General features: G+C 37.5%; 1 protein-coding gene across 1 annotated transcript in view; it reads right to left on the reverse strand.

The window, feature by feature from the left end:
* The window catches only part of abtb2b (ankyrin repeat and BTB (POZ) domain containing 2b), a 122,898-nt gene that overhangs the window by 37,726 nt on the left and 64,981 nt on the right, over positions 1-20,191 (reverse strand). Inside the window, exon 2 of the mRNA XM_020931094.2 lies at positions 6,317-6,469. Coding sequence (XP_020786753.1) covers positions 6,317-6,469 — 153 coding nt within the window. The remainder of the gene's footprint in view (positions 1-6,316; positions 6,470-20,191) is intronic.

Raw genomic sequence — 20,191 nt, forward strand, 5'->3', positions numbered from 1 at the left:
TGGAGTTTAAAAACACAGTGTTTTTTATTTGAGAGAAGAACTCAACATATAAATATGCAAGATTTGTGTGTTAAACCTGTGAATGAAACAAAACAGAACCTCAGGTGTGTTTGTGATGAGGAAACAACACAAAAAACACTAAACTATTGGTTGCATTCCAAGCATTTTCTTTTCTTAACACAGTCTTCCACCATGCACTCTTCATCATGTTAATCAATGAAGCATTTCTTCGAATTTGGAAAATTTTGAACAAAGCAACCACCTCAAAACTTTCTCAGATAAACTGCTGGAGGTCCAACATTCCAAATAATTTCTCGATCTTAATGTAGCCTTCCACCATGCATCGAGTAAATCATTTAGATTTTGAATATTTTGAACAAAGCTGGTGTTGATGTTTTGTTATTCCAAAGGGAAAAACATCCACTTCAAACCTTCTCAGATAAAGTACTGGTTGTCCAATGTTCCAAGTAATTTTGGGATCTTAAAGCAAAAATTCCAAGTCTTCATGCATCCTCCATCATGATAATCAATGAAGAATAACTTTAGATTTGAAATATTTTGAAAAACCTGGTGTTGTGCTGTTTCAAGCCAAAAAATTACCATCTCAAACTTTCTCAGATAATGTATTAGTTGTCCACATTGGAAGTAATTTTGGGATCTTAAAGCAAAAATTCCTAGTTTTCAACCATGCAACCACCTCAAACTTTCTCAGATAAACTACTGGTTGTCCCACATTCCAAGCAATTTTGGGATCTTAAAGCAAAAAGTCAAAGTCTTTATGCATCCTCCATCTAATAAATGAAAAATAGCTTTAGATTTGGAATATTTTGGGAAAAAACTGGCGTTATGTCGTTCCAAAGTGCAAAATGACCACTTCAAACTTTCTCAGAAGAAGAATTAGTTGTCCACATTGGAACAAATTTTGGGATCTTAAAGCACAAATTCCTAGTTTTCCATCACGAGACCACCTCAAACTTTCTCAGATAAACTACTGCTTGTCCCACATTCCAAGTAATTTTTGGATCTTAACGCAGACTTCCGCCATGTGCCCTCGATCATGCTAATCTCCAGTGCATCTTGCCAAACTCAGCGCGAACATGGAACACTTCGGATCAGCTCAGTACAGATGCTCCTGTGTCTGTCCCTCTATCCGAGCCCAGATCTGTAGCTCTCAAACTCCTCCGTGTTTTTGTTGTGTGTGTTCGTTTGGAGACTGGTATGGGTGTGAAGCATGCCAGGACAGCCCAGGGAGATGTGGCACAAAGAGGGCTCTGAGTTGGGGGAAGAAAGTGTGTCTGTAACCGCGCCACTGGATCAACGTGGCCTTGTCCTGAGGAACAAACTGCAGAGTGTTGGAGAGGGGAAACCAAGCCCTCCTCAATCCAATATGAATATCCTCTTTTCCCCATAGGAAGACATACCTGCCCCACCAACCTGACTGCCCCCCTCTGTATTCCTCAGTCTCCTAACTGCCCCCACAGACCTACACTTTACCTTCATCTGGCCGCTGCATCCTTCAAGTTAATCCTCTCTTTTCCTCTCTCTCCGCAAGCATTTCCACCTTTTTCCAAAGCAGACTTCAGTTGTATACATAGGTAGTAGTAGTATGGTACTGACTGACTTCTAAGGTAATACCCAATGTGTGTTCCTCAATCAATTAAAGATTCTATATTACACAAAGTTGACTCTTGTAAACTTTACAACTTGTTAAAATGCTGTTACCTCATCAAAAACATACCTGGAGTTGTCTGTCTATGGTAGTTTTCAACAGTGGTGTAGTGAGGTACGCGATTCGTGACGTCAGTGATGTGATGAAACCAGGAATAAACCAGAACTACACCACGACTAAAGCAGGTCTAAACAACCAGGATTAAACCAGGACTAAACCAAGACTAAACCAAGACTAAACCAGGACAGGACTAATCTTTGACTTGAGAAAAAGAACGAGAACCCCGAGTCCATGGTGAAGAGGGTGTCTGCAAAGCGCGATCGGGCGATGGTCTTTTTGCCTGCGATCACCCGATGGTCTACATGGATGCATCTCCAGGACCGTCCTGACACTCCATCCTGGTTCAGTCCTCGTTCAGTCCTGGTTCAGTCCTGGTTTGGTCCTGGTTCAGGCCTGATTTAGTCCTGTTTTAATCCTGTTTTAGTTCTGGTTTATTCCTGGTTTAGTCCCTGGTTTAGTCCTAGGTTTTAGTCCTGTTTTAGTCCTGGTTCAGTCCTGGTCCCCTCATGTCGCAGATCACTATAGGACAGTACTGCAGATATCATGAGCCTATGCAGGTTGTTTTCATCATTGCCAATAGCTCCGGTTTGACATTTAAATTGTAGCTATTTTATATCTTACGTCAAAAGAAGTGGGTGGACGGCGCAGCCTCGCGTACCACGCCCACTACACCCCTGATTTTCAAGCTACCTTTTACCTTTAGTTCAGTTGAGATTGGCAATTCACAGGGCTAAAATCGTCTAAATGATTCTAGTGAAGGTGTATACGCAGGGTTTGTGTGGTAAAATGAAACAAAACACAACTCCAGGTATGTTTGTGATGAGAAAACAACATTATAATATGCAGTAGATCAGAAAACTGCATTAATATGGGCCCTTTAACCTCCCTCAAACTTGAGCAGTAAACAGCAGATGTCAAACAATTATGGAGAATGCATGAGACTCACCAGGCTAATGATCTGAACTTTAACTTTTCAAAAACAAGGCTAAATCTGGGAGAAACTAGGCGTAACCCCATAATCATTAGTAAAATGGAGCGTGGAATGAAGTTTCTAATTAAGACAAATAAATTATAAAACTGCAAAATCTTGTGTACTGCCAGAAAACACTCAGAATAACACGGAGAGTCTGCCAAGTCATGGTCAAAAGTATTTTAATAGAAATAAATATAAACTGACAATAACGAATGACTAGTTACTGTTCATGCCTTAGATTAAGACTGAACATATAAATGGACAAACGTGCTAGCCACTGCATTCCAAACAGAAAGTGAGCATGGGGACACTTCTGGCTCCATCGACTTTGGTTCCAATTCACTTTGTATTGAAAAAAAACAAAAAAAAAAACTGTCACTTCTCATTCTGTAACTGCTGCTGTCAAGTTGCTCATTTCCTTCTTAAAATGTCTGTATTAACCTGCTCTACATGACCCTGTTGTTTTTATTTCACTATTTTGTCCGTAAATCAATTCCTATTCCTAATATCAAATTTGCCCCCATGACTGCAAGCCTCATTGAGCTTCATCTGACTGGAGCCATAGTCCACTTCTTTATACAGTCTGTGGTTGACGCATATTGTGCTGTGCTCCAAAGCTCCAAAATACAAAATAACGCCATTACCACTTAAATCTGGCAAATTGAGTGCACAATAATAGTCTCTGAGGGAATTTAACTGCATCGTGTTGCTTAATTTACCTTTAAAGGAGCAATATTTTTGATCTATGTTATAATATGATATGTTGTTTCCTCATCATAAATATACCTAGAGTTGTGTTTTGTTTCATTCACACATGTATTATAATACAGACAATACAGAAAGTATATGGGAATGATCCCCCACCAGACCGCAGCCCCTCTAACCATTTATCTGAAGTCCCACCAAATTTATATTTAATAAAAGGAGTTCTAATGAATCTAATTTTAGTTTTCCATTCAAACTCCCTTTGTTCTGGGCTGTTTGTAATTTTGTATTCCTCCCAATCCTCATTTTTAATTATTATATTCATTTCTAATTCCGATTTCTCCTTAATATATAGTGTGTTCTCTGTAGTATTTTGTAGATATGAGATGTTTAGTAATTGTTTTTTTAATCACAGAGGTTAAAAAGATTTCTATATTTGAAGGTGGAGCTTGCAAAACACCCAACACTGTATTTTTATTTAGATAAATGTAAAGGAAATCTTGGCTTGGGAGATCATATTTTTGTTGCAGTTGCTGAAAAGACATCAAGCTTCCACCCTCAAACACACTCCATTGTGTTTTTAAACTCCATACACCTTCACTCGAATCATTTGGATAATTTTGAATTGCCAAAAGGGAAAAGGTGTTAACTTGAGAACTACCACATCATGACATCACAAGTTGGAACAGAGCGTTTTCAGTTTTAGAGATGCAGACAGCCTATTTAAGTTTAGTCAAACATCTGTGAACGAAACAAAAACACAAATCCGGGTATGTTTTCAATGAGGTAACAACATTATACCACGACTTAAAGATCACAAGAGTCAATTTTGCGTAATATAAGATCTAAATCTGGCAAACTAAAAAAGTAAAACTAGTCTCTGGGGGCATTTTAACTGTACCGTGCTGCTTATTTACCTTTAACATTATCTTTTACAGTGTCTTTTTCAGTGATCAGAGGGCAGATAAAACAGGGATAAGTGGGAAAACAAGCTCCTAAAGGACTATATAAAGGGCCACTGTAGCGCATAAATGGCATAATGGAGTCTGGGTCTTTTATCATTGTAAGTGGGTTAGTAGCAAACGTGACACAGAGGCACTCATTGTTTGCACTGACCTGATGCTCGCCGCTCATATCCACTCAAACAAACACGGCTTTATCTAAATATATATGTGCAATGTGCTATAACCAAACAACCACATTATCGCTGTATTCTCCAGAGAGGTCAGTGTAAATAAGCCACTTCATGCATTATTTATAGAAAGGTGCAAATTGGATATTAGTCAAGTTAAAGGACAAGATAGGACATAACATTGTAAGACCCTATTATCTCAATGGAAAATAGAATTAGTCCACCAAGGGAAATCATCTTCACTAGTATGGTACTTTGCAGCTGATGTCGGGAAAATTGCATGGGGGGGTGCTGCTAACTGGAAGTACTATTCTGTTAGAAGCTCTGTTACTCAAGTTAGACTTTATCTGAGATCTTTTATAACACAGTCTGACCAGAAAGAGCTGATTTAGTTGGAACTACAACAGGTAAGATGATGATTTATGCCATTAAACAAGTCTCTCACACATAAAATTACAGTTTACAGCAGTTTTTCAGTTAGTCGCTCTAAACTTTTTATTGAAAATCAAACACTTAAACAGGATTGAGCACAAGCTCCTGAAAATGCTGACTATCATAAAGGTTCACTGTGTATAGATCAGAATTTCAAAATAATAAATCTGGAACATCCCCATTTTTTTGGTGATTGGTAATAATAAAATTGTGTGTAATTAAGGAAATTTGTTTTGCAGAGACCATTCATGACTAACATGTGAGTCAGTATAGTGTTTTGGTCATTTTCAAGCAGCTTTTCTGTATTTTACCTAAACAAATGACAATTTATGCTTCTCTTTACTGTTGGCAGGTGTCAAATCTGTCAAACTCCTAGGACATTTCTTGTATGAAAGTCGGACAAATCAGTGTTTTTGGATAAATCTGATGGGATAGGGGACACAGGGCTCAAAACTGGGACTGTCCCGGGTAAATAGGGACGTCTTGTCATCCTAAAGCCTCTGGTTTAGTGTCCATCACGTTCTTGTTTCTATGGACATGTCACTACTCTGGAATGTTCCACAGTATGACATTAAACAGATCTACCTTACATTTATTCAATTACCATATTTTCTGCACTGTTGGGCACACTTAAAAGCTTTTAATTTCATCAAAAAAAGACTGCACGCCTTATAATCCAGAGTGCTCTATAGTGCGGAAAATACAGTACAGGCATTTTGACTGTGAGTGGGATCACCTCTCCACAGATCGGACCTGTAACTTGGACTGGTTTGGTCTCAGTGAAGATAGAAATTGTGAAATATTACAGACGAAGCAGACTCCATACAAGTGTACAACAACCCAACCATGTGCAACAGATAACCCTATGTCATGTCATTTATTATTTCATCTTTGCACTGTTTTCCTTACGACATCTTGTATATAGCTGAGACACATTTGTATTACTATATTTCTGCGTTTTATTTTTACTTGTACATATACATTTATATAATTACGCCTTATTTGACCCTAGTCTTTTGCTATTTTTGCGACTTATTTAGAATATATTACCACCATTTATATATTTTTACTCTTTGTTATTATATTATATTGTGATGGGTGAGCTCCTGTGTCCAAATAATTTCCCTTGTGGATCAATTAAGTTTGTCTAAGTCTATGTAAGTCTTGTGTCAACATGGTAACTGATGGACATTCCTCTAATAGACACACATGTAGAACACTCCCAACATGCGATGTCCCTGCATAGTATCAGTATGGGGCTTTTTGGACAGGGACCCCGGCCGGTAGCAGAGCAGCTGTTGGATGTCAATGGCGGGTTAATGGGCACCGATCTGCCAGCACTCACTCAGTTCGGAGATGCTGCCCACACACGTCGCCAGGAGGGACTGTTCCAGGGTCCGGAGCTCGAGCTGGGCATAGGCGTCCTCCCTGCTGTCCACACACGCCTGGTTCTGGTTCTCCGTGTAGGGGCTGAAGTGGGCTGGCAGGGATAAAACACCTACGAGACAAAAAGCACAAAGCGTTGATGAGTGATGAGGTCTATTAGTGTGCAAAAGCTGGGAAAGACGGAGGAGTTGGTTGTAAATCCAGGCTACTTCTTACACACGGTTAGAAGAACAATCGCTCGGGTGTTTACACAGAGAAACTATAATCCCTTTGCATGTAACTGAAACTGCTAAAAGGCAAAATAAACACAAAGAAATCCAAGACATGTTTCAAAGCAGTTGGGGAAGGAAACGGTATGCAGACATTAGCTAATATAAATATGTGGACATTGGTTTGATAAATTAGAGTAAAAAAAGAATGTTAAGAAAAGATATGGGTGCTTTAAGTTTTCACAGATAACAAGTTATGAATTAAGTGTTAAAAGGGGCACTTTGGAGCTTTCTGGTGGGGGTTTGTTTCTTGCTGGTCTCCAAGGACATGTTGTTATCTAGTCTGGAATGTTTTACAGTTTATTTACTCCAGTTTCAGTTCAGTTTATTTATTTTAGCAACATTTGATTGTAGGACTTTCTACGAAGTGAAACCGTCTGACCTCACAGTGTTAGAATTCATTCGCTCGATGGTAGGCAGGTACTTTTTTATTTAACCAATCACTGTTATTTGGTTGTGGCGTATGTAAACTGGTATATTAAGCTTTTCCCAAATCTTGTAGGAAGAAGAGTAATAACGTCTTTCCCCTTGATAAAATTCACCAAACATTCTCTTTGTTCCAGCTTTAAATCCTCGATCTCAGGAATCGTTGACAACACAGAATGTATGGCTCTTCGCTGACTGGCTGGTGCCCGAACATGCACTTCCGGGGTTTTTGCGAACCGTCAAGTGTATTCTGATTCCTGACCTAGTCGCTGGAGAGAAATGAAATTGAGCGGAGGCACTAGGTGGAACCAGCCTGACTAATTGTTGTATGTACTATTGTACATATTGTGCAGTATTGTAGCTTGTATTTATTCAGTTACAAGTGTCTTTTTATTGTTCAAAAAACCCCTGAAAAACATGGCATCTTACTGAGCTCGATATCATCTCCAAGGACACAAGTAAACAGCAGAGTTTCCAGAGACGGCGCTACCATTAGGCAAAAGTAGGCGGCTGCTTGGGGCCCCCAAAGCTGGAGGGGCCCCCAACCAATTTGCCGTCAGTGTCACTAATGGCAGAGGCCTCAGATTTAAGACATTAAATTTGAGTATTTTTACTTTTAACCATTAATCATAAGAAGAAAAAAAAATCATATGTAATGGATGTAAAGAAAAATGTAATTGTAGTAGCAAAAAAATTAAAACTACTTTCAGCTCTGATTATCTAGTTGGCGATCTAACTAATAAGACAAGTTTCCAATCCACCATAATTCAAATAAATAGAGATGTGCATGTCTCAAGAACAATGGCGAAAAACAGACAATAAGTATATTAAAACAAACAAAACAAACAAAAAAATGGTGCATTACAGTGAGGGCCCCAAATTCAAGTTCGCCTAGGGCCCCCAAACTGCAAACTTTACCACTGAAAGCTTTCCTATTCAAAAAGTTACATAGTGAACTGCTAAATTACGGCATAAATCGACAGGACTGGAAGAGCATCTGATTTGAAAACCTCTACCACGTGAAGGTGCGTGTGTTTGCAAATGAGGAGGCAGATGTTGATGGCTGCACTCTGAAAATCTGAATGGAAAAAGCAGTTCTACTTCATGGAAACATACAATGGTAGACAGGACACTTTGCCATTACAGTGATTGGAGCGTTCAGGGACAGAGCTGGTATTTCCTCTTGAGTTTTCTCTCTAGAGCAACAATCTGTGCTATCTCTGCTACTAACTGGATCAAATCAGCCTATATCACACAAAACTGACTCGTGACTCGTTTTCCGTTTGAGAGAAAAACTCCTAAATATGCAGAATTTGTGTTAAAATTGTGTAAATAAAACAAAACACAAGTCCAGGTCTGTTTTTGATGAAGAAACAACATTACAATACATCAGAAAATAGTGTAATATGGGCCCTTTAACTACAATGTTTGCCTTGAAAACGTGACCTGTATTTTTAGCTGGAAATGTGTACTTTCTTTTGAAGGAGTAATTACAATATATTCAAAATTATGAGGTTTCCATAAGGTAAACTTTATCTCCAAACCAAAGGGGAGTTCCAGCAGCAGTGGAAACAGCAGCAGAAAAGAAAAAAAACCCTCCTGGTTAGTGATTTGTTTACAAAAATCTAAAGGGAAAGTCTCCTCATCGCTTTGTCTTTGGGGAAGAGAGACGCTGCCAGTCCCGAAATGACATCCCCATGTGCTGCTGGGAATGTTCTCTTGGAATCTGGGAGGGAAGCAGAAAGGAATTACTGTAGTGGATTTTCAAGATAGCTTTTGCTCTCAGATGTCTTTATTAAACTGACTTGTGGTTAGAGCAAGGGTTAGACTCTGAGTAAGTGAATATATTACAAAAACGGATATGAATCACTACAGAATTGTCATTGGAAAAACAAAACCGGGCTTATATTACTCTGTGCTAAGGGTGTGACGATATTTAAGTCTCACGATGCGATATCGTCACAGTATGAACCTCACGGTACGATATTTATTGCAATATTGAGATTTGGGGCAATACATATAAGACTAACACAAATCCAGTTTTTACCTTGCAAAAAAAGGCAATAAGAGCAATCACATTATCAGCTTATAACGAATCAACCAATGCGTTATTTATAAACCTTCAAACTCTGAAATTTTAGATTTAGTCGACCTTTATACTCTGAAAATCATGTTCAAAGAAAACAATAATCTCCTGTCAAAATCTTTACAGAACATTTTCAAAATCTGAAAGAGCCGATATGAGCTCAGAGGCATGGCCATGTTTATCAAAAATAAAATCAGAACAAACATTATGAAATTTTGTAGATCTGTTAAAGGGGTGGAGCTGTGGAACAACTGCACAGAAAACCTAAAATTGTGCACCAGTCTCTTTCACTTTATAAAGGAGTTTAAATGTTTAACTCTGGACAGACACATGAATTATGATACTTAGTTTGTGCTGTAGTACTTTGTTGTTCTGTTTCTAATTTGTTTGTTTCCTCTTGCTGTATTTATGAAGATGAACTGGTGTTAAGATGATGCTCTGATAAAGGAATAAAGGGTAAAGGCATAATAAGCTTAAGCTTCAGCCTATACCTTTTCGGTCTCTGTATGTTAAATATGACTGTCTGTGAATTAATGTCAAAATATACCTGTGACCGAAATAAATAATCAAATCAAGCAATATGGTGGGGAGGCTCACAATTAGGGATGTAACAATATCCAAATCTCTCGGTACAATATTTTCACGATACACATCTCACAGGACGATATTTATTGTAATATTTTGTGGAGGCAAACAAAACAGTGAATATCTTTTCTTCTTAAAATGCCTTGAAAAGACTTAATGCAAAGAATTAAGACTTAAAAGTAAAAGTGTAACGATATCCAAGTCTCACGATACGATATCGTCACGGTATGAACCTCACGGGACAATATTGTGGGAAAGCTCACGATATGGAGGAGATCTTTTATGATATTTACGCAATATTTTCACAATATACATCTCACCATACGATATTTATTGCGATATTTTAACTGTCAATACGCTACTTTTTCCTCTTAAAATGTCTTGACAAGACTTAATCCTAAGAACTAAGACTTGAAAGTGCTTAGAACTGTTATTTCTTCTTGTAGTTTCCACTGAAATGGAGCAAAGGATCATGGTCTATGTAGTTCCTTCTGTTATTTTTAGCTATTGCTGCACTACAACTCTTAATTTAAGCAAAGAGACTTGTAATTTGATATATTGTGATGGTCCACGACATTATTGTGAGAACTTTGAAGATATAATATCACGATATTTCCGTTATTGTCACATCGCTAACTCTATACTATTTTCTGATCTATTATAATGTTGTTTTCTCATCATAAAGAGACCTGGAGTTGTGTTTTGTTTCAGTCACACAAATTTTACTGCTTACTTCTTTGTGTATAAAAGTAAATCAGAACATGTTTAGTTTACCACAGTCCTTGCTTTTCTCCTGAGAAATTCTGTATGCGTCACGTGTGTGCGCAGGTGCCTAAGTTGACACCTGTAGTCTGTGATAAGGAGCGGTGTTACTAAACAGATACAGATGTGACGCACATGAAAATCTAAAAATATAGTCAATTATCTGACTTTCAGTGGAGTGATTCATGAAAACATCTCCTTGACGACAGTGTTACTTCATTTTAAAAAGCAGAGACAGGAGCTTTAATTGTTTAAGCTAGAATAATATAACCCATGCTAAAATACTCTCACTGTGAAGGTTGAGTCATGTTTATTTTAATTTATACATAAATTTTTCCCCATTTTTTAAATTTTATGTCGCAAAAAACCCTCCCAAACTCCAACCTTCTCTCCACACTACACAAAATTACATTAAAAAACACTGGAGAAACAAAAATCAGTAGTCACTTAAGTCCAATCTTGTCAAAATGTTAAAAAGGGGGGATGTGTTCATATGTGTTCATAGTATGTTTATTTCAGTTTATTTATTTTTCCCCAATTTTGAAATTTTATGTAACAAAAACACTCCCACACCCCTTCCTTCTCTACACACTACACAAATTACATTACACTCGAACACTTGAAAAAAAAAAATCGTCACGTAAGTCCAATCTTGTCAGAATGTTAAAAAATGATCCGTATTTGCTCATACTATGTTTATTTAAATGTATTTATCAAAATGTTAAAAACAAAAGGAGATCCTTATGTGCTCATAGTATGTTTATTTCATTTCAGTTTATTTATTTTTCCCCAATTTTCAAATTTTATGTAACAAAAACACTCCCAAAACCCATCCTTCTCTCCACACTGCACAAAATTATATTGAAAAACCACTGGAAAAACTAAAATCAATAGTCACTTAAGTCCAATCTTGTCAAAATGTTAAAAAAGGGGGGGTCCGTATGTGCTCATAGTATGTTTATTTCATTTCAATTTATTTATTTTTCCCCCAACTTTGAAATTTTACATAACAAAAACACTCCCACACCGCTTCCTTCTCTCCACAGTACAGAAAATCACATTAAAAAACACTTGAAAAACAAAAATCAATAGTTACTTAAGTCCAATCTTGTTTAAAAAGGGGTCCATATCTGGGTCCATACTATGTTTATTTCAATTTATTTTCCAAACGTAACACAAATTACTTCCCTGGCACATCCAGACTGAGATTTCTGTGTGTTTTTAAACAGATTGATATCAGTCTGGTGCCCACGCCCTTTGTTGAGTCAGAAGTCCTGCCAAACGTGATTGTCCAATCAGATTTGTTTATTTCAGTGAAACGAAGGAGCTCATTGGTCACTCGTCATTTACAAACAAAATCAAATTCAAAATCAAAACAGTTGAATGCTTCGCTCATGAAATCTGCAGAAATCCTCCTTGCTTTTCAGTTCCCTTTTTTTATTTTTTTCCAATACAGATGAAACATGCATGTCCCTGATTGGCTGATCCACCTGTCAATCACGCCCAAGTGAAAATGAGATTTCCCACTGACCAGACTCACATCGTAAAATCCTGAAGAAGTGTGTATTCTGGATCCCAGGCAAACAAATGACAAAATTATGACGCAACCACCATCTACGAAAGCGCCATTCCGAAGTGCTCACTGCAAAACATAACATTAATGAATCTGCACACCAGCCTCCACATGCTATAACACTCCAAATACTATAAGAGCTCTCAAACTTTCAATTGATTCTGAGGTTTCTGGTCAGTTCCCACAGACCCACCCCATTCACCGCTGAGCCTGGAGCCTGCGTCATTTTGGCCTCATCTAAGTCCCTGCCACCACCACTAATATCATGGGCACATTCAGCTGGAGCAGAGGGAGAACTGTGCAATGAGAGGGAAGGGTCTGGACTCTGGAGCAGGAGCTGAGGGGACGACAATCTATAAGAGACTGGAAGAAACTAGGCCTGTCACAATAATCATTTTTTTAAAAAGGTGCACTGTGCAACTTTTCCGGTGGAGGGCCCGTCAAGTTAGTCAGGCTGGTGCCACCTAGTGCTCAAATTAATTTCTCTCCAGAGACTAGGTCAGGAATCAGAATAGTTTGGGCACCAGCCAATCAGAAAAGAGTCATACATTCTGTGTTGGCAACAATTCCCAAGATCGAGGATTTAAAGCCCGAACAAAGAGAATGTCAAGGGTAAAAACGTTATTGCACATCTTCCTACGGGATTTGGGAAAAGCTTGATATACCAGTTAACCCCATTAGTGGTGCCATTACATACATCACAACCAAACAACAGTGATGGGTTAAATAAAAAAAGTACACGCCTACTGTCGAGCGAACGAATCCTAATGCTTCAAGGTCAGACGAATCAGGCTACCGTCAAGTACTATTCTCCCTGGATATGTTGTTGCTTTGTCTAGAATGTTTCACACTATGATGTTAAACCTTTCGAAATTCATGGAGACCAAGCCAGATCAAGTTCACAGTCAGAATGCCTGTTTTGCGAAGTATTTGTTTGCAATAAAACCACTCATAACTCATTGGGGGTCTATCACCTTCTTGATTCTATGAATATGTCATTGCACTGCTTTTTGAATGTTCCACAGTATGACATTAAACAGCTATACCTTACATTTATTCTTTTACAGGAGGTTTTATTGCTCAAAAAAACAGAGAAAAATAGGAATTCTGGGGTTGCCTCTTCACTAGGGCTGCTCGGTTATGGAAAAAAAATCATGATCCCGATTATTTTTGGTCAACGCAGTTATTCAAATGATATATTTTTTAGTTACACAGTGCATTTATTTAGCATTTTTCTCTCTTAAAAAAAAAAAAAATACTTTGTGACTGATCATTTACGCAAAACTTTCAAATTGAAAATAGATATAGGCTACAAATATGTACCTCAGAGCAGTTTTGCAATGTATCAGACAAAATAAAATACTTTTAATAAGGTATAGAAAAAACATAAATGTATCCAAAACTAGAAAAGCACTCAGAGAGCGCAGACCTTTTTTATATAAATTGCGATAAAATCAGTCTTCTGGATCAGATCCGGATCAGCCTTTGGAATATGAAAGAGGATCCCATTGTCCATCCCTGAGTCAAATTTCATGGGGTTTGGTCAATAATTAACCGAGATATTGAGAAACAAAATTTTTGGCCCCATTTACCACAATGTTAACTAAAATTTCAAAGTGATCCAGAATCCAGGATTTCTTCCGGATCACCCCCAAAATGAAATCAGTTCTTCCTTTTCACGTTTCCAACAAATCCTGAAAATTTCATCAAAATCAGTCCATAACTTTTTGAGTTATGTTGCTAACAGACAAACAAACAAACAAACAAACAAACAGACAAACGCCGGCAAAAACATAACCTCCTTGGCGGAGGTAATAAACTATATATCCAGCTGTTCTACAATCTCTGTATTAAATTATGTTTCAACTCGATTTTATGAGTTTTGAGATCGTTTGACACGCAAATTGTAAACTTGATTAAAATTCAATTAAATGCACAGCCTTACTCTCCACAGATCTGACCAGTAACTTGACCTGGTTTGGTTTTAATCCCATACTGAGAAGCATTTCAGACAAAGCCATGACATCTCCATACAGAAATGGATCTAAATTAACATGTTACGTGAGCACCCACATTTAAGAACTTAGCACCCGTTTAATTCCTCCAACAAAAATGGCCCAGTGGTGAGGAGGGCGTGGCACTGCAGACAACTGGCACAAGGCTTTCATTCTGTTGGGACTTGGGACCGCCTTTATGGTTCCATTACTGAGGTCTGACCCTGCAGATGTCATGTGAGGATGCCGACCATAAATCCCAGCTGTAAACTCATCACCAAGCATGCAGCCTGTGTCTTCATTCACTTAATACTATCTCCCATAAATAAATCAACCAAAATATCAGTGGAAATGGAATCTCCAGTAAAACCAAGCCAAGATTTCCGTTTTAATAAGGCACCGATTGTGAATTCTTGATTGTGCAAGTTTCCAGATATGAATACCAAAAAATCAGATTCAAAAAGAGAGAAAAGAGGCACTGTCACAAACTTAAAAACCTGTACTGAGCAAGTGACAGCCTAATAATAAAAGATTCTGACTGCTTAAAATGGATCACAACAACAGGGACAGTTTTACAAGATCTATCATTCATGTAAAAGGTAGCTGCTAACTTGAAAACTACCACTTCATGAAATCACAAGTTAGAACAGAGCATTTTGAGCTTTGGAGAAGTAGACAGACTAATACTAGTGTTACTCAAACCTACTAATCAAGCTAATAATGAAAGGTTCTGACTGGTCAAAATGGACCCCCGTAACAGTGACAATTACACCGTGTTGCAAGAAGTACTCAATTTTGTTAAAGTATCACGTGAAAAAATCTATGTAAGTAAAAGTATTAAAGCACCTGTTTAAAAATGTACGCAAAGATATTTTTCTTTGTTCAAAAAATGAACTCGACTGGTCCTCTCGGAAATCAGCTGGAAACTCCCCCTGGCTCGAAGGTCCACAAGCTGGAAAATCTCCCTGAATTGTACCCTTTATGTAAGTCCGTTAGTATCTATACACATATAAATACACTTTTGTACCTTCTTAAAAGTGATTCTGAATGATTTTTGAACAAATTCTGTAGCTTTAAGTTAAGTTTCTTGTGTTGCGCTGCTTAGAAATTATGTTCAAGGCAAGTAGGTAAGGAAATAATAAATATTTCTTCCCAAATCAACAGTTACAGATGTTATATGACATGGGGAACAAAAAAAAAAATTAATATACGATTTTATAGTGAACTTCTGCGAGCAAATGAGGATTATGTTGATATTACAGACTGAAAAAAATGTGTGCCGCTTCGGGAATATCGGTAAAATGACATAAACAAGGCCCGACATTTGGTCTCGCTATATTCACATTTCATTTCATTATGATATAGAAGCTGATTTTCTAACCTACTAAACGCCGGAGAGAATGTCCCCCTCAAGTAGCAGTTACCCGTGTGCCGCCCAAGAGAAGGGTGCGCCCAGAGGGACACTCCCTGAGAATGGGACACTCGAGCCGGGACTTTCAAGCCAGGGGAACGCTCGAGCCGGTATTCGTCCTCTCTGTACTTTTAATACAGATGACCTCTCAGTATTGCCACTACCTCCTCTTCCTCTGCTTCTCAAGCCAAAACTCAAATAGGTTAGTTTACTTCAGGGGCACATAAAGTCTATCAATCTGTCATTTAGAACAAAATCACACTTTATTATTATAAACTGACATTTGTATTTTTGCTCTTTGTATAGATACCTGACAATATACTATAACAACAATGTTTAGTGCTTTGCTCAAGGACTTCCCAGAAATCTGTGACCTTTTCCATCCTCTGTGTTATTATATATTTCCATAAGCAGCCATGTTTTAAGCAGCCTGTCCCGATTGACTAATGCGTCTGAAACTGAACAGATAAGACCAGTGCCCAGACTATACACATCTTTGTAAAGTAATGGAAAAGTGTGTGGTCTTGGCTGGACATCAAAGTAAAGTGCACAAAGAGCTGAATTTAAGCAACAGATTTTTATGATTCTCTCATTTTGACTTGATGTGGTGGGATTATAACTATTGTAAAAATAAATTATAGTTTTCCATCAATCAAGAAGCAATTTGTGAAGAAAAGTTGAAAACATGTTGAAAATTAGAGAACGTAGAAAGTTCAAACAACAAGATTCTGTCCGAAAGTTTACAATTTACACAAGAAACATTAGATTTTTTTTTTTTCTGATACTTTACATATGATTTCAACAAAATAAAGGTGTTTTCTTTATTTATATTTGTAAGATAATAATTTTTGTGCACTATAGAACAGTTCAGAACAGTTAACTTGGAAAAATAATTGTGAATGTTTTTGCAAAAATCTTAAATTTGAAGATCTTAACTGTGTCTAATCTGTCATAGGTGCTTTAAAGGTTCACTATGCAACTTTTTGGCTGGGCGTCTGTCACCTGTTTCTATGGATATGTCACTGCTCTGCCAGGAATGTCCCACAGTATGACTTTAAACAGCTTTACCTTACGTTTATTCAATTATGAGTGGCTTTATAACTCAATTTTAATCATTTTGAACAGGTCGTGCATGCTTTTATCTCAACTCTTGTGGACTACTGAAATGCACTCTACACAGGAATCAACCAAAACACACTTCATCTTCATCGTCTTTTAACAGGGAGCAAAAAGCGAGATCACATTACCCCAGTTCTTGAGTCACTGCACTGGCTTCCTGATAATTTTAGAAATGATTTTAAGATTTTATTATTTGTTTTTAAAGCTTTGAACGGACTGGCCCCACAGTACGTCTTGGACCTCACCCAGATTTACTCCCCAGCGCGCTCTAAGGTCCGAGGGCCAGCTCCAGCTCATTTTGCCTAAAACAAGACTTATAACCAGGGAGAGATGGGGCCTTCTCTGTAGCCGGTACCAAACTCTGGAATGTTCTGACCCCCCACGCCCCCACAGTGGAGTGTTTTAAGTCTTGTCTTAAAAGCCACTTTTATTCTCTGGCTTTTAACACTGTGTGAGTTGTGAGGTCCTCTGTGTCTTTTATTTATTTTAGCTTAATTTTATTTAATTGTATTAATTATATTATATTATTAATTATATATTATACTATATTAATTATATTATTTTATTTTTGTTATGTATTGCTTTTATCTTTTATTTTCTAAGTACTGCATTTATATAGTGATTTTATTATTTTTGTTCATTGATTTTATTATTATTATTTTATTTATTGATTCTATTAGTGTCCTTATCATTGGAACATAATTCTGCAGGTTTTTTTTTTTTTTTTTTTTTTACATTGCATTGTAAAGCACTTTGGAAACTGACTTGTTTATAAAATGTGCTATACAAATAAAGCTGGATTGGATTGGCTTGGATCAAAAATACCTAGAAAAACATGCATTCTGACTGTGAATGGGGTTGCCTCTCCACAGATTTGACCTGTACCTTGGTCTGGTTTGGTCTCCATGAAGATAGAAATGTTTAATCCCATACTGTGAAACATTCCAGAAAAACATCTCCATGGAGTAAAAACATTTGACAGACCCCAATGCACCTTTAAGTCACCTCAATTTATTGAAAATCATAATGTCACAATTCACATGATGTCAGCATGCATAAAAGTATACGACTGGCAAACTGTGATGTGGTGTTTTGTTGATTTTGGACCTTTTAAAAGTTTCGTTCACAACACTTCCAGGAACAAATGACATCTTCTTTATAGGTCAGGTCTCATATGGAGCAGAAACGCGCGCTTCGCCATTTTCCAGTTCAACCAAACCCTGAAATTTCCTCATGCGATGCCATACTCTCCCACACTTCTTACTTTCCCACCACCTCAGCTCTGAAAACACCACACCTAATTGGTCTGTGCAGTGATGTGTTTTGTCTACCAACCTGAGAACTCTTTAAAGACACAAGGACGGGGTCTCTGGTGATGGACGTGCTCACAGTGAGAAACCCCGAGTGTAGAAATGCAGAAGTCAACACCTGCTCGGCCTCATCCAACAGTCTCTTCATTCATTCTAGTGCAGAAAGATCAGAGGCCTGCAGAAAAATGCCTTCAAAGACTTCCCCCCTTCAGTCAGAACTTTGCTCTGATATCGGGCCAGGAGACAGAGCAGGGCCCCAGTGCGGATGGATGTCTGACTCTTATAATATTACTGCTAATGCTTTAAAATGTGTATTACAATACTCTTGAGTATGACAAATGAGCAAAAGCTACTTGTATTGTAAAGAAAATATTCCGATTGTATTACAGTTTGGATCTTTCGTTGAATGGTTCCACTGAAAGGTAAAATATTGTCTGGAAAAGGGATTAGATAACATAAGATTTACTCTTCTTTCTCCTCCTTTTCATTCATTTCTTGTATGTTTAATGTTATGACACAGTTGATGTCTTTTTATATTTTATGAATGAAATAAAAAAAATAGAAAAAAAAACTTCTGGAAAAGACTTCAGGAAATGTTGCTAAAGCATTGCAGAAAGTGGTTGGGTCATGGGGTCAGAAAGTCAACAACAAAAATCTGCCAAAAACCATATTAAAGCAGACCTACTATTCAACTTAGACCTGTGTTTCCCAAACTTTTTTTCTGGGGAGCCATATTTTAAAAGTCACAAATCTTTGCGACTAAAGTCAATAGACATTATTCGTGAATCATAAAATAAATTTGTGACCATTATTGAACATTAATGAGGATATTTTATTGTTGACTGAGTGATCGTGTCTCTCTGAACAACTAGTTTTACCGTATTTTTAGGACTATAAGGCGCACCGGATTATAAGGCGCAATATCAATAACGTTGAATTCACAAATGGGCAACACTTGAGACTTTTTTATTTCCTACGAGGAGGACTCAACTATACATTGAGTAATAATGTGTTTAATGCAGCTTTACGCACATTTGTTTACATTTTACAGGAAACTTAAAACCACATAACTAATTTGCATAAACTATAAGAGATAAAAACAGCTTGCTCCTGATCTGTCGGACTAAAGAACTCAACTTGGTGAAATATGTGTGAAAATCTGTTTGAGGTCAGTAAGCACAACCAGAATTAATACATAATGTGCACCGGATCATAAGGAACACTGTCGATTTTTCAGAAAATTAAGGGATTTTAAATGTGCCTTATAGTCAAAAAATACTGTACTCAAGTTTTAAACATAGAAAAACAGTAATCAGTATTTCCCACAGTGCTACTCATGCAGATGCAGGTGCAGATCGTGTCAAGGCGACCCAAAAAAAATCTCTCACAACCCAGTCTTCAGGAAACAATGTTATAGAGCTTTTAATGATATTATAGTTGTACAAAACTGCTCACTAACTTGATCTGCAACTAATTCCTAACTGAATTTTTCTAACATGGACTTAGTTTGGACTTGTTGTGATTGAAAATATCCAAATTATGACATAAAGGCTCACGGGTGTCATAAATTATAGCTATACAGCAGACACAAGCACAATAGGTCTTTAAATGTGCTTTGTGTGACGTTTCTGGTGGATCTGTCAAATGCTTTTCTCCATGGAGATGTTATTGTTTTGTCTGGATTTTTTCACAGTATGGTCTTTTCTATCTTCATGGAGACCAAACCAAGCCAAGTTACAGCCAGAATGCCTGTTTTTCTAGGTGTTTTTGAGAAGTAAAACCAACTGTAATTCACAAAATATAAGTTAGAGCTGAGTTTGATTGCATTTTTTAGTAATTTAAGAGTCCAAACTGTGTCACATTTACACTTGTACGTTACATGTTTTTCTTCCATGTAAACACAGCTCTAGTTTGACACCTTAATACTCTGGCTAAGCTACTTCTACACTAATCCTCTCAGCCCCTATAGTAAACATATCTGTGCATAGAATAAATCTTATCATCAAACTTGTTCCATTGGCTCGAGTCCAAGGGCCAGATGCGATATATCTGTCAAGACGCACTGTTGTGTTTCCAAACGTAAGCCTTTACAGACACCTGTTTTTTTACATAACCAACTCCAACCGAACACATGAGCTACATTCTTTTACACAAGGGTGGGCCAAACATACAAAACTCCCATTGATGCTTTGGAGACTTTGGTTCCATAGTGATTAATTTGTGGTTTTATGCAGTGGTGGAAGAAGTACTTGGTTTTGTTACTTGAGTAAAAATACAGATATCGGAGCAAAGAAAAACT

This window comes from Boleophthalmus pectinirostris, unplaced genomic scaffold, assembly GCF_026225935.1.
Source record: "Boleophthalmus pectinirostris isolate CB_2022bp ecotype Guang Dong unplaced genomic scaffold, ASM2622593v1 HiC_scaffold_2, whole genome shotgun sequence".
Classification (NCBI taxonomy): Eukaryota; Metazoa; Chordata; class Actinopteri; order Gobiiformes; family Gobiidae; genus Boleophthalmus; species Boleophthalmus pectinirostris.